This window comes from Scyliorhinus canicula, chromosome 18 (assembly GCF_902713615.1).
Source record: "Scyliorhinus canicula chromosome 18, sScyCan1.1, whole genome shotgun sequence".
NCBI lineage: Eukaryota > Metazoa > Chordata > Chondrichthyes > Carcharhiniformes > Scyliorhinidae > Scyliorhinus > Scyliorhinus canicula.
The window spans coordinates 66,401,435-66,417,087 of NC_052163.1; the positions used below are offsets into that span (position 1 = coordinate 66,401,435).

Here is a 15,653-nt window from a genome sequence, read left to right on the forward strand (position 1 = left end):
CGCCCCTTCTGTTCATCTGCCTGTCCTTTTGATAGGACAAATATCCTGCAATATTAAGATCCCAGCCCTGAACCCCTTGCAGCCATGTCTCTGTGATGCCCATAACATTTTACCCATCAATTTCAATGTGCGTAACATTTACCTTGTTTCGTATACTGCGCGCATTTAGGTACAACACCCTCAGTCCTGCGTTGACCGCCTCTCTTCTCATAGCTATCCCCTTTTTTGTTGTGCTTGAAGTTAGATTCCTGCCGCTTTCTAGATTTTCTGTTCTATTACGTGTTCTGGAAACTTCAGTAAGCACGGTAGCCTTGTGGATAGCACAATTGCTTCACAGCTCCAGGGTCCCAGGTTCGATTCCGGCTTGGGTCACTGTCTGTGTCGAGTCTGCACATCCTCCCCGTGTGTGTGTGGGTTTCCTCCGGGTGCTCCAGTTTCCTCCCACAGTCCAAAGATGTGCAGGTTAGGTGGATTGGCCATGATAAAATGCCCTTAGTGTCCAAAATTGCCCTCAGCGTTGGGTGGGGTTACTGGGTTATGGGGATAAGGTGGAGGTGTTGACCTTGGGTAGGCTGCTCTTTCCAAGAGCCGGTGCAGACTCGATGGGCCGAATGGCCTCCTTCTGCACTGTAAATTCTATGATAACCTCTCCTGAGCTCTCAGCCCCTTTAACTTTGATGTCCTAATTCTCCATTTCCCCACCCCCCACACTATTTAATTTAAAGCTTTATCTACAGCCCTAATTGTGTGACTCGCCAGGACTCTGGTCCCAGCTTGATTCAGGTGAAGACCGTCCTATTGGAACACTCCCTCTTTCCCCAGTACTGGTGCCAATGTGCCATGAATTCAAACCCATTTCTCCCACAACAATTTTTGAGCCACGCATTTATCTCCTTAATCTCATTGACCCTGTGCCAATTAGCTCATGGCTCAGGTAGTAATCCAGAGATTATTACCTTTTTGGTTCTGCTTTTCAATTTAGCTCCTGGCTAATCATAGAATTTACAGTGCAGAAGGAGGCCATTCAGCCCATCGAGTCCCTTGGAAAGAGCACCCTACTCAAGCCCAAGCCTATCCCCATAACCCTGTAACCCCACCTAACCCTTTGGACACTAAGGGGCAATTTAGCATGGCCAATCCACCTAACCACATCTTTGGACTGTGGGAGGAAACCAGAGCACTCGGAGGTAACCCACATAGACACAGGGAGAAAGTGCAAACTCCACTCATACAGTTAGCTGAGGCTGGAATTGAACCCAGGCCCCTGGAGCTGTGAGGCAACAGTGCTTGCACGTCCTCCCCGTGTGTGCGTCGGTTTCCTCCGGGTGCTCCGGTTTCCTCCCACAGTCCAAAGATGTGCGGGTTAGGTGGATTGGCCATGCTAAATTGCCCGTAGTGTCCTAAAAAGTAAGGTTAAGGGGGGGGGTTGTTGGGTTACGGGTATAGGGGCTGGTTTAGCTCACTGAGCTAAATCGCTGGCTTTTAATGCAGACCAAGCAGGCCAGCAGCACGGTTCGATTCCCGTACCAGCCTCCCCGGACAGGCGCCGGAATGTGGCGACTAGGGGCTTTTCACAGTAACTTCATTGAAGCCTACTCGTGACAATAAGCGATTTTAATTTCATTTTCAGGGTGGATACGTGGGTTTGAGTAGGGTGATCATTGCTCGGCACAACATCGAGGGCCGAAGGGCCTGTTCTGTGCTGTACTGTTCTATGTTCCACTGTCACTCTGCTGCTCATATTCCTTCAGCAGAACCTCTATTCTTGTTCTACTATGTCGTTAGTACCTATATGGACCACAGTAACTGGCTCTTTAAGCTCCCACTCCAAGTTCCTCTGCAGCCCAGGTGAGATATCCCGAACCCGAGCACCAGGTAGGCAACACAATCTTCGGGATTCTTGATCCTGGTCACAGAGAACAGTGTCTATGCCCCCAATTATACTACCACCGATTAGAACATTTCTTTCCCCTCACTTGAATGGCTCCCTGTACCACACTGCTGTGGTCAGTTTGCTCATGACACCACAATCTCCGTTCCCATCCGGAAAAAGAGCAAAAATATCGGACCTGTTGGACAAGGGCTGAGGCTCTTGCAACCCAACCTCTTGGATCCCTCTCCTGACCTCAATCACAGCCACACCCTCCAGTCCCTGACCACTGGCCGAACTCAAGGTAGTTAAGCTAAGGGGTGTGACTGCCTCCTGAAATACAGCGTCCAAAGCTCAGACTTCAGCTCATCAACTCTGAGCCAAAGTTCCTCAACTACAGATGTGTTCGCTAGGAACCACAATGGGGTCCATCTGTTCCCACATCACGCAGGTACAACATATCACCTGGCCCCACCATCCTTATTTTATTGAATTAGTTTTTAATTTGGTTCTTTAAAATTTTCAGCTGGTTTTTAGTCTTTCTAACCTGTAAAACATTTCTCTTTTTTATCCCTAACTGAAAGTAAATTAGAATAGGTAATGCAAATTAGCAGTTACTGACAAGTCCGCTTTCCTATGAGGTCACTGTTACGGTGAGCTCCTCCCACTTCCCGCTGTTTTAACTCTCCGGGTCCGCCTCTCCCTCTGCTGTTTTCCACTCTGAAGCTGCTCTCCCTTTTCCCGCTGTTTTAATTCTCAGGGTCCGCCCCTCTCTGTGCTGTTTCCCACTCTGAAGCTGCTCTCCCTTTTCCTGCTGTTTTAATTCTCAGGGTCCGCCTCGCTCTATTAGCGAGAGGCAGCACGGTTTGTATCAGCGAGAGGCAGCACGGTTTGTATTAGCGAGAGGCAGCACGGTTTGTATTAGCGAGAGGCAGCACGGTTTGTATTAGCGAGAGGCAGCACGGTTTGTATTAGCGAGAGGCAGCACGGTTTGTATTAGCGAGAGGCAGCACGGTTTGTATCAGGGAGAGGCAGCACGGTTTGTATTAGCGAGAGGCAGCACGGTTTGTATTAGCGAGAGGCAGCACGGTTTGTATCAGGGAGAGGCAGCACGGTTTGTATTAGCGAGAGGTAGCACGGTTTGTATCAGCGAGAGGCAGCACGGTTTGTATCAGCGAGAGGCAGCACGGTTTGTATTAGCGAGAGGCAGCACGGTTTGTATTAGCGAGAGGCAGCACGGTTTGTATCAGTGAGAGGCAGCACGGTTTGTATCAGCGAGAGGCAGCACGGTTTGTATCAGCGAGAGGCAGCACGGTTTGTATCAGCGAGAGGCAGCACGGTTTGTATTAGCGAGAGGCAGCACGGTTTGTATCAGTGAGAGGCAGCACGGTTTGTATCAGCGAGAGGCAGCACGGTTTGTATTAGCGAGAGGCAGCACGGTTTGTATCAGCGAGAGGCAGCACGGTTTGTATCAGCGAGAGGCAGCACGGTTTGTATCAGCGAGAGGCAGCACGGTTTGTATTAGCGAGGGGCAGCACGGTTTGTATTAGCGAGAGGCAGCACGGTTTGTATTAGCGAGAGGCAGCACGGTTTGTATTAGCGAGAGGCAGCACGGTTTGTATTAGCGAGAGGCAGCACGGTTTGTATTAGCGAGAGGCAGCACGGTTTGTATTAGCGAGAGGCAGCACGGTTTGTATTAGCGAGAGGCAGCACGGTTTGTATCAGCGAGAGGCAGCACGGTTTGTATTAGCGAGAGGCAGCATGGTTTGTATTAGCGAGAGGCAGCACGGTTTGTATTAGCGAGAGGCAGCACGGTTTGTATCAGCGAGAGGCAGCACGGTTTGTATCAGCGAGAGGCAGTACGGTTTGTATCAGTGAGAGGCGGCACGGTTTGTATCAGCGAGAGGCAGCACGGTTTGTATTAGCGAGAGGCAGCATGGTTTGTATTAGCGAGAGGCAGCACGGTTTGTATTAGCGAGAGGCAGCACGGTTTGTATTAGCGAGAGGCAGCACGGTTTGTATCAGCGAGAGGCAGCACGGTTTGTATCAGCGAGAGGCAGCACGGTTTGTATTAGCGAGAGGCAGCACGGTTTGTATGAGCGAGAGGCAGCACGGTTTGTATCAGCGAGAGGCAGCACGGTTTGTATCAGCGAGAGGCAGCACGGTTTGTATCAGCGAGAGGCAGCACGGTTTGTATCAGCGAGAGGCAGCACGGCTTGTATTAGCGAGAGGCAGCACGGTTTGTATTAGCGAGAGGCAGCACGGTTTGTATTAGCGAGAGGCAGCACGGTTTGTATTAGCGAGAGGCAGCACGGTTTGTATTAGCGAGAGACAGCACGGTTTGTATCAGCGAGAGGCAGCATGGTTTGTATTAGCGAGAGGCAGCACGGTTTGTATTAGCGAGAGGCAGCACGGTTTGTATCAGCGAGAGGCAGCACGGTTTTGTGAAGGGGAGGTCGTGTCTCACCAACTTGATAGAGTTTTTCGAGGAGGTCACAAAGATGATTGATGCAGGTAGAGCAGTAGATGTTGTCTATATGGACTTCAGTAAGGCCTTTGACAAGGGCCCTCATGGTAGACTGGTACAAAAGGTGATATCACATGGGTTCAGGGGTGAGCTGGCAAGATGGATACAGAACTGGCTACGTCATAGAAGGCAGAGAGTAGCAATGGAAGGGTGCTTTTCTAATTGGAGGGCTGTGACTAGTGGTGTTCCGCAGGGATCAGTTCTGGGACCTTTGCTGTTCGTAGTATATATAAATGATTTGGAGGAAAATATATCTGGTCTGATTAGTAAGTTTGCAGACGACACAAAGGTTGGTGGAATTGAGGATAGAAATTAGGACTGTCAGAGGATACAGCAGGATTTAGATTGTTTGGAGACTTGGGCGGAGAGATGGCAGATGGAGTTTAATCCGGACAAATGCGAGGTCAGCAGTTAGAAAGGCAAATGAAATGTTAGTAATCATGTCGAGAGAGCTAGAATACAAGAGCAGGGATGTACTGAAGAGGCTGTATAAGGCTCTGGTCAAACCCCATTGGAAATATTGTGAGCAGTTTTGGGCCCCGTATCTAAGGAAGGATTTGTTGGCCTTGGAGGGGTCCAGAAGAGGTTCACAAGAATGATTCCCGGAATGAAGGGCTTGTCATACGAGGAATGATTGAGGACTCTGGGTCTGTAATCAATGGAATTTACAAGGATGAGGGGGGGGATCTCATTGAAACTTACAGGATACTGAGAGGCCTGGATAGAGTGGACGTGGAGAAGATGTTTTCACGAGCAGGAGAAACTAGAACCGAGAGCACAGGGACGATCCTTTAAAACTGAGATGAGGAGGAATTTCCTCCGCCAGAGATAGTGAATCTGTGGAAATAATTGCCACGGAAGACTGTGGAGGCCAAGTCACAGTATCTTTAAGACAGAGATAGACAGGTTCTTTATTAATAAGGGGATCAGGGGTCATGGGGAGACAGGAGTAGAATGGGGATGAGACAGATATCAGTTATGATCGAATGGCAGAGCAGACTTGATGGGTCGAATGGCCTAATTCTGCTCCTATATCTTATGGTCTGCATTTTTCCCATCAAGCATTCCCAGGACAGGAACAGCATGGGGTTAGGTACAGAGTAAAGCTCCCGCATGGCAGGCTCGTGCAAAAGATTAAATCACATGGGGTCAGGGATGAACTAGCTGGATGGATTCAGAACTGGCTTGGCCATAGAAGACAGAGAGTAGCAGTAGAAAAGTGTTTTTCCGAATGGAGTCTGTAACTAGTGTTCCGCAGGATCAGTACTTGCACCTCTGCTCTTTTTAATATATATAAATGACTTGGAAGAAAGCGTAGCGGGTCTGATTAGCAAGTTTGCGGATTACACTAAGATTGCAGGAGTTGCAGATAGTGATGAAAATTGTCAGAGAATACAACAGGGTATAGATAGGCTGCAAATTTGGGCAGAGAAATGGCAGATGGAATTTAACCCGGACAAATGCGAGGTGATGCATTTTGGTAGATCCAATTCAGGTGGGAGCTACAAAATAAATGACAAAACCATCAGGAGCATAGCGACACAGAGATCTGGGAGTGCAGATCCACAGATCCTTAAAAGTGGCAGCACAGGTGGAAATGGTGGTAAACATAAGAACATAACATAAGAACATAAGAACTAGGAGCAGGAGTAGGCCATCTGGCCCCTCGAGCCTGCTCCGCCATTCAATTAGATCATGGCTGATCTTTTGTGGACTCAGCTCCACTTTCCGGCCCGAACACCATAACCCTTAATCCCTTTATTCTTCAAAAAACTATCTATCTTTACCTTAAAAACATGTAATGAAGGAGCCTCAACTGCTTCACTGGGCAAGGAATTCCATAGATTCACAACCCTTTGGGTGAAGAAGTTCCTCCTAAACTCAGTCCTAAATCTACTTCCCCTTATTTTGAGGCTATGTCCCCTAGTTCTGCTGTCACCCGCCAGTGGAAACAACCTGCCCGCATCTATCCTATCTATTCCCTTCATAATTTTAAATGTTTCTATAAGATCCCCCCTCATCCTTCTAAATTCCAACGAGTACAGTCCCAGTCTACTCAACCTCTCCTCATAATCCAACCCCTTCAGCTCTGGGATTAACCTAGTGAATCTCCTCTGCACACCCTCCAGCGCCAGTACGTCCTTTCTCAAGTAAGGAGACCAAAACTGAACACAATACTCCAGGTGTGGTCGCACTAACACCTTGTACAATTGAACATAACCTCCCTAGTCTTAAACTCCATCCCTCTAGCAATGAAGGACAAAATTCCATTTGCCTTCTTAATCACCTGTTGCACTTGTAAACCAACCTTCTGTGACTCATGTACTAGCACACCCAAGTCTCTCTGAACAGCGGCATGCTTTAATATTTTATTGTTTAAATAATAATCCCGTTTGCTGTTATTCCTACCAAAATGGATAACCTCACATTTGTCAACATTGTATTCCATCTGCCAGACCCGAGCCCATTCACTTAACCTATCCAAATCCCTCTGCAGACTTCCAGTATCCTCTGCACTTTTCGCTTTACCACTCATCTTAGTGTCATCTGCAAACTTGGACACATTGCCCTTGGTCCCCAACTCCAAATCATCAATGTAAATTGTGAACAATTGTGGGCCCAACACGGATCCCTGAGGGACACCACTAGCTACTGATTGCCAACCAGAGAAACACCCATTTATCCCAACTCTTTGCTTTCTATTAATTAACCAATCCTCTATCCATGCTACTACTTTACCCTTAATGCCATGCATCTTTATCTTATGCAGCAACCTTTTGTGTGGCACCTTGTCAAAGGCTTTCTGGAAATCCAGATATACCACATCGGCTCCCCGTTATCTACTGCACTGGTAATGTCCTCAAAAAATTCCACTAAATTAGTTAGGCATGACCTGCCTTTTACGAACCCATGCTGCGTCTGCCCAATGGGACAATTTCTATCCAGATGCCTCGCTATTTCTTCCTTGATGATAGATTCCAGCATCTTCCCTATTACCGAAGTTAAGCTCACTGGCCTATAATTTCCTGCTTTCTGCCTACCTCCTTTTTTAAACAGTGGCGTCACGTTTGCTAATTTCCAATCCACCGGGACCACCCCAGAGTCTAGTGAATTTCGGTAAATTATCACTAGTGCATCTGCAATTTCCCTAGCCATCTCTTTTAGCACTCTGGGATGCATTCCATCAGGGCCAGGAGACTTGTCTACCTTTAGCCCCATTAGCTTGCCCATCACTCCCTCCTTAGTGATAACAATCCTCTCAAGGTCCTCACCTGTCATAGCCTCATTTCTATCAGTCGCTGGCATGTTATTTGTGTCTTCCACTGTGAATACCGACCCAAAAAACCTGTTCAGTTCCTCAGCCATTTCCTCATTTCCCATTATTAAAACTCCCTTCTCATCCTCTAAAGGACCAATATTTACCTTAGCCACTCTTTTTTGTCTTATATATTTGTAAAAACTTTTACTGTCTGTTTTTATATTCTGAGCAAGTTTACTCTCATACTCTATCTTACTCTTCTTTATAGCTTTTTTAGTAGCTTTCTGTTGCCCCCTAAAGATTTCCCAGTCCTCTAATCTCCCAGCAATCTTTGCCACTTTATATGCTTTTTCCTTCAATTTGATACTCTCCCTTATTTCCTTAGATATCCACGGTCGATTTTCCCTCTTTCTTCCGTCCTTCCTTTTTGTTGGTATAAACCTTTGCTGAGCACTGTGAAAAATCGCTTGGAAGGTTCTCCACTGTTCCTCAACTGTTCCACCATAAAGTCTTAGCTCCCAGTCTACCTTAGCTAGTTCTTCTCTCATCCCCTTGTAATCTCCTTTGTTTAAACACAAAACACTAGTATTTGATTTTACTTTCTCACCCTCCATCTGTATTTTAAATTCCACCATATTGTGATCGCTCCTTCCGAGAGGATCCCTAACTATGAGATCATGAATCAATCCTGTCTCATTACACAGGACAAGATCTAGGACCGCTTGTTCCCTCGTAGGTTCCATTACATACTGTTCTAGGAAACTATCGCGGATACATTCTATAAACTCCTCCTCACGGTTGCCTTGACCGACCTGGTTAAACCAATCAACATGTAGATTAAAATCCCCCATGATAACTGCTGTACCATTTCTACATGCATCAGTTATTTCTTTGTTTATTGCCTGCCCCACCATCTCGTTACTATTTGGTGGCCGATAGACTACTCCTATCAGTGACTTTTTCGCCTTACTATTCCTGATTTCCACCCAAATGGATTCAACCTTATCCTCCATAGCACCGATGTCATCCCTTACTATTGCCCGGATGTCATCCTTAAATAACAGAGCTACACCACCTCCCTTACCATCCACTCTGTCCTTCCGAATAGTTTGATACCCTCGGATATTTAACTCCCAGTCGTGACCATCCTTTAACCATGTTTCAGTAATGGCCACTAAATCATAGTCATTTACGATGATTTATGCCATCAACTCATTTACTTTATTCCGAATACTACGAGCATTCAGGTAAAGTACACTTATGTTGGTTTTTTTACCTCTGTTTTGAATCTTAACATCTCCAGTTTTATTCCTTTTGTTATTACTGGGCCTATTCACTGTGCTCCCCTCAGTCACTGTACCTTGTACTGTCGCCCTTATGGATTTCTGACTATGTCTTCTCTGCCTTGCACTTTTGCACTTTTCCCCTTACTTCCTTTTGTTTCTGTCCCTGTTTTACTACCTTCCAACTTCCTGCATTGGTTCCCATCCCCCTGCCACATTAGTTTAAACCCTCCCCAACAGCTCTAGAAAACACCCCCCCCCAGGACATCGGTTCCAGTCCTGCCCAAGTGCAGACCGTCCGGTTTGTACTGGTCCCACCTCCCCCAGAACCGGTCCCAATGCCCCAGGAATTTGAATCCCTCCCTCTTGCACCATCTCTCGAGCCACGCATTCATCCTATCTATCCTGACATTCCTACTCTGACTAGCTCGTGGCACTGGTAGCAATCCTGAGATTACTACCTTTGAGGTCCTACTTTTTAGTTTAACTCCTAACTCCCTGAATTCCGCTTGTAGGACCTCATCCCGTTTTTTACCTATATCGTTGGTGCCTATGTGCACCACGACAGCTGGCTGTTCACCCCCCCCCCCCCCAGAATGTCCTGCAGCCGCTCCGAGACATCCTTGACCCTTGCACCAGGGAGGCAACATACCATCCTGGAGTCTCGATTGCGTCCACAGAACCGCCTGTCTATTCCCCTTACGATCGGGTCCCCTATCACTATAGCCCTGCCATTTTTCTTCCTGCCCTGCTGTGCAGCAGAGCCAGCCACGGTGCCATGAACCTGGCTGCTGCTGCCTTCCCCTGGTGAGCCAAGTATATGGCATGCTTGCCTTCATAGGACGGGGTATCGAGAATAAAAGCTTGAAAATTATGTTACAATTATATAGAACATTGATTAGGCCGCATTTGGAATACTGTGTCCAATTCTGGTCACTGCACTACCAGAAAGATGTAGAGGATTTGGAGAGAGTACAGAAAAGGTTTACCAGAATGTTGCCTGGTATGGAGGGTATTAGCTATGAGAGAGTGAATAAACTGGGATTGTTGTCCCTAGAGAGACGGAGCCTGAGGGGCGACCTGATAGAAGCTTATAAAATTATTAGGGGTATAGAAAGGATAAAAAGTTGGAACCTTTTTCCCAGGGCGGAAATGACAATTATAAAGGGTAACAAGTTCAAGGTGAGGGGGGAAAGGTTCAGTGGAGATGTGCGGGGCAAGTTTTTTATTTCGCAGAGGGTGGTGGTGACCTGGAATGCATTGCCAAGTGAGGTGGTTGAGGCAGATACGTTAGCGACCTTTAAGACTTATCTGGAAAGGCACATGAACAGACGGGGTACAGAAGGAGACAGGCGGTTGGTCTAGATGGGACATGCTTGGAGGGCCGAAGGGCCTGTTCTGTGCTGTATTGTTCTTTTGTACACTGTCCCCATCAAACACTGCCAGGACAGGTACAGCACGGGGTTAGATACAGAGTACAGCTCCCTATACACTGTCCCCATCAAACGTTCCCAGGACAGGTTCAGCACGGATCTGGGGTTGCCCTGGGATGGTTGGACAGGCAGTTTGCCCTTGGTCTCAATGAGTTTGCTGATCTCCACCTTAAGCCAAAGCTGGAACACAACTCTTGCTGTGAGGGGATGTGGAACAATAATTAGCCATAGTTTCTGCTCCTGCTCCTGTTCACTACTCCGCTGGAAAGTCGTGTAAATGGATCAGAAAAGACTCAACATCCAAAGATGTGCAGGTTAGGTGGATTGGCCATGCTAAATTTCCCTTAGTGTCAAAAAGATTGGGTGGGGTTACTGGGTTATGGGGATAGGGTGGAGGTGTGGGCTTAGGTCGGGTGCTCTCTCCAAGGACCGGTGCAGACTCGATGGGCCGAATGGCCTCCTTCTGCACTGCAAATTCTATGATTCTAACTTATGCTGTGAGCCCCTGTAGCTTTCCAAATTATCCAACTTGGGGATGGATAATAAATGCTGCCCTTGCCAAGAATTCCCAAATCCTCAATGAAAAAGTACAAAGAATAGTCAGTTGGAGATATATGTACAGGTGTTGAATGAGGGCAAGGGTGGGTTCAGCTGTGGCCCTATGCCCTGTCAAATAGCCCACAATTTCAATAAAGCAAAGCTGACAAGAATCAGCGTTGCACAGAGTTTGAATGCATTTTATTTTCCAGCTCTCTGCAGTTTCCCATCCGTCTCTCCCAAAGACACTGGCCCTCACTGTGTTGCAGTGATCTTTGATATATAAACAGCACAAAATTAAAAGTGACATTTATTCTAATGCTTGTTAGAGAATTTTAGATTGGTGTTTGTTATTAGGAATGTGTCTACCAGCAAGCCACAAATGGGCTTGTAGTGAACTGTTGGCAGAAAGCTGACATACTACAGTGCAGCTCAACTACATCCCATGTCACTTGACCGTGCTGTTAATATTCTGCTGGGATTTCTCTTTAAAGGATCTAAAAGTATTTTGTTTTCTGATGTTCAAGGTTTCTGTCAGTGATGTCTTCCAGGAAGCAACGCTCTTGTTAACTATCGACAGCTGCAGGAGAAAGTGGCTCATCAAGCAAATGAATCACGTCGAGGAAAAGCGGTATAGTCAGCGGCTGGAGGAAGCCATTGGGAATATCCACCAGTCTACTGACTGATGAACAGCCTTAACAATGAGGACTGACTACCTCAAAAGCCTGCTATTGCCTGCAGAAGATGTTTGAGAGTGCCATTTAAAGCATTTTGGGTTGAAATGTATCTGGGATAAATGCAATTGATGCACGCAGCCCCGAGGATCATAATGTCAGGCAGGGCTAATAGAACCTGATGTTCGTCCCTGAGCCACACATACTCCCCTGGTTAAGATGAGTTAAAAATGACTGTTGCCCTGCCCCCCCCCCCCCCCCCCCCCCCCCCGGCTTTGTGCATAAATGTTCTCAGCATTAAGCTGCCAGAAAGCTTTGCAGCTTAGATAACCAGTCAGCTGAGAGTTTGTGGGGCAGAGGTAGGGTGCTACACCCGGCCCCATGGTCCAGCTCAATTCTCAGTGGAACTGGACTGCAACATGCACAGCTTAGTTGGGAAGACAAATGGCCTGTTACCATGCTATCCAGCCACTGCTGTTGGGCTGTAAACTGCTGTGAGTCTACCTCCAAGGTGATAGGAAAACACATTGCTTGGATTTTTAAAAAATTTAGAGTACCCAATTAATTTTTTCCAATTAAGGGGCAATTTAGTGTGGCCAATCCATCTACGCTGCACATCTTTGGGTTGCGGGGGCGAAACCCACGCAAACACGGGGAGATTGTGGAAACTCCACATGAACAGTGATCCAGGGCTGGGATTAAACCTGGGACCTCGGCGCTGTGAGGCAGCAGTGCTAACCACAGCGCCGTGCTGCCGGTTGCTTTATTAAATATTAAAATCCACAGCTATACAATGGAATATTCCGCCTGTGTTATTTGCAACAGTTTTACCAGTCAGTAGCTGAGAGGATCCTGTCCAGGGTAATCTGTGGGAAACCTGAAACACAAATTGGGACGCATGGAGAAAGCCACAGCATTTGTAACTGGCGATTCAAAGTTAATCATTAAAAATCCATCTATTTCAAGCTTGAATTTGTAATCCTATGCAATAAATGGATGTTTATTTCTCAAGTGTGTAAATTTCACCATAGGAATTAGTAATCCATGTCACAGTGATGCAAGCAGCAAGTCGATGAATATGTGGGATTAGAAAGTAAAACAAGCATAGAATTAATCAAAACTGCTCCTTCCAAAGCCCAAGTGCATTTCATCACAGACTCATTTAATCGCCACTGTGTATTTCCTCAATGTAGCACACATGGAACACAGAATTCACAGTGCAAAAGGAGGCCATTCAGCCCATCGAGTTTGCACCGACCCTTAGAAAGAGAACCCCATTTAAACCCCACACTTCCACTGTAAACCAGTAACCCACCTAACCATCTTTGGACTGTAGGAGGAAACCCACGCCGGGGGGGGGAATGTAGACTCCGCACAGACAGTCACCCAAGCCGGGAATCGAACCTGGGTCCCTGGCGCTGTGAAGCCACTGCGCTAATCAATCACTGTTCTGCCCAACAGACTGAGAAATCCAGCCATCTGACAGAATTCTGCCCTTTTCTTGCCGATCTCTGCCTCCCTTCACTTCACTACCAACTGCCAACACTTCCACTGCAACCAAACCCAGATGAGAAAGCTTCAAAGCCGACAAGCTCTCTGCTAATATTGAGGTCAGGAGTGCTGGTGTTCAGCCTCGCACCAGACGTTATCCAGCTGCTAATAGTTAACGGCTGCTGGCTCCTCCAGCAGTTACTTCAGACTACCAGGGCCAAGAGCTTCAAGGGACCTCATCTAGTGCACAGCAATGCAGCATCCCCTTCTGGACACTAGTGTCGCTGGTTACAAGCAGCGGGCCTCCAGGTGAAGCCGTTTCCCTCTGGGTTGGGTTGAGGTAGGGAGCAAGGCCTCTGCATTGCCCCTTGCAGCAAGCTGTCAGTAACAGGGATGAAAGTGGAGGTCAGAGAGACCAAGACTGTTGAACTTTTTCTTTTTAAATGGTGTGTTGCATATCGATATTTTAGACTATGGAGGAATGCATGCCACTGCCAATTAAAAGCCTTGATGACGCCCCCCCCCCCCCCCCCCCCCAAAAAAAAAATTACTGGAAGACTTTCTTAGTTCCTGTCTAAACCTAGGGCAGAGAGAAAAGAAATAGACACCCAACTTCAGGTAATGGCAAAACTACAAACTACTGGTGAAACTAGAAGAGAAAAATAATAAACAAGCGAATAAAGTATCAGTGCTGAGGGACACGTTGGAGGTATAGCCCAAGTAGGGTTCTATGCAGAATGTTAGGAATAAACTAGATGAGCTGCCAGGCGCTAATTCAAATTGCCGATTATGATGTAGCTATTATGGAGCCAAGGCTGCAGCATGGTCGGGACTGGTTATAAAGTTTACAGGAGTGACAGAGAATATGGCATAAGGGGTGGAGTACCCTTATTGATTAGAAATACTATCACCTCAATGGTGAAGGAGGATATAATGAGGGGAAAGCATCCAGAGGATGGGGAAGAACAATGTAGGGCGCTGAAAATTAAGATATTGTAATTTAGAATGGGTAAATGACAGACATGCTAAACAATTCTATTTACATTTGCCAAGGAGGATAACTTGCCAGAAGTCCTGAAAGAATTAATAGTCGATAGAGAACAGGGACTTATTAACATAAGTACAGCATCAGTAGCTAGGAAATTAATGGAACTAAAGAGTGACAAATCCCCAAAACCTGACAGATTCCATCCAAAGGAAGTAGGGAAGCACATTATAAATGTCCGAACTATAAGGTTCCCTGGAATCAGTAGTCCCTCTGGATTGTAAAACTGCACATGTCACTCCACTTTCTAAGAAGGTTGAATAGGGGAACTAGGGAATTACAGACCTGTTAGCCTAACATCTGTGGTGGGTAAATTGCTGGAGTCTGTAATCAGGGAGAGGGTAACTGAACACCTCAAAACATTTTTGTCGATCATGGAGACCCAGCATGGATTCGTGAAGGGAAGGTCATGTCTGACAAATCTCATTGAATTTTTAGAAGAGGTGACTAAGGTAGTGGACAGGGAAATGCCAAAGGATGTAATTTATATGGCTTCCAGAAGGCATTTTAAAAAGTCCCACATAAGACATTACAGCGCAGTACAGGCCCTTCGGCCCTCGATGTTGCGCCGACCTGTGAAACCAATCTAAAGCCCATCTACACTATTCCATTATCATCCATATGTTTATCCAATGGCCATTTAAATCCCCTTAATGTTGGTGAGTCGACTATTGTTGCAGGCAGGGCATTCCACGCCCCCACTATGAGTAAAGAACCAACTGTCATAATATACACCAGTATATCATGGTGCAGACACATACTGATGGACATACACTAGAACCAATCAACATGCACAAACACCGCAGCCAATCACCAGTTAGAACACACTCACTATAAAGACAGAGGGCATCACTTTTCCTGCTCATTCTGGATGCTGCCTCTCAGAAGCACAAGAGCTCATCAAGTTTAGTACAGACTCACACCACGTGCTGAGAGACTCAACTGGTTCGGACAGGCACAGGTCTCTAGTTAAACTAGCATCGTGTAAACCCACAGTTCTCGTATGTCTATTATTTTATAAGTAATTAATAAAATAGAGTTGAACCTTCTTCAGTGTTGGTGGCATTTGTTAGCTTCACAAGTCTACACTGCCCAACACTTCATGGTACCAGTAGTTGAGGGATGTTAGTACTTCCGACACCTACCTACCAGTAATCAGCCTTCCACCAGTCTTCAGCCATCCTGCAGTATGGACACCGTTCGCCTGCCGCTGCCCCTCCGCATTACCGGGAACCTGGGCTCCAATTGGAAGATTTTTAAACAGCGCTTCCAGCTGTACCTCGAGGCCATGGACCTGGAAGCTGCCTCGGACGCACGGAAGATTGCTCTCTTCAGCCCGGGACCATGCCCTCCACACCTTTAACTCGCTCACCTTCGCTGATGGGGAGGATAAATCAAAGTTCAAGACAGTCCTCTTAAAGTTCGACAGCCACTGCGAGGTCGAGGTAAATGAGAGCTTAGAGCGATATGTATTTCAGCAGTGCTTACAGGGTAAGGACGAACCTTTCCAGTCCTTTATCACCCACCTCCGTGT

At 46.8% G+C, this 15,653-nt stretch overlaps 1 protein-coding gene across 2 annotated transcripts in view; it reads left to right on the top strand.

Annotated features, from left to right (window-relative positions):
- The window catches only part of nat9 (N-acetyltransferase 9 (GCN5-related, putative)), a 36,007-nt gene extending 23,413 nt beyond the window's left edge, over positions 1-12,594 (top strand). For both annotated transcript variants that reach the window (XM_038777253.1, XM_038777254.1), the window contains one exon: positions 11,437-12,594. In XM_038777253.1, the coding sequence (XP_038633181.1) occupies positions 11,437-11,595 (159 nt within the window). In that variant the 3' untranslated portion in view covers positions 11,596-12,594. The remainder of the gene's footprint in view (positions 1-11,436) is intronic.
- Positions 12,595-15,653: the final 3,059 nt, after the last annotated feature.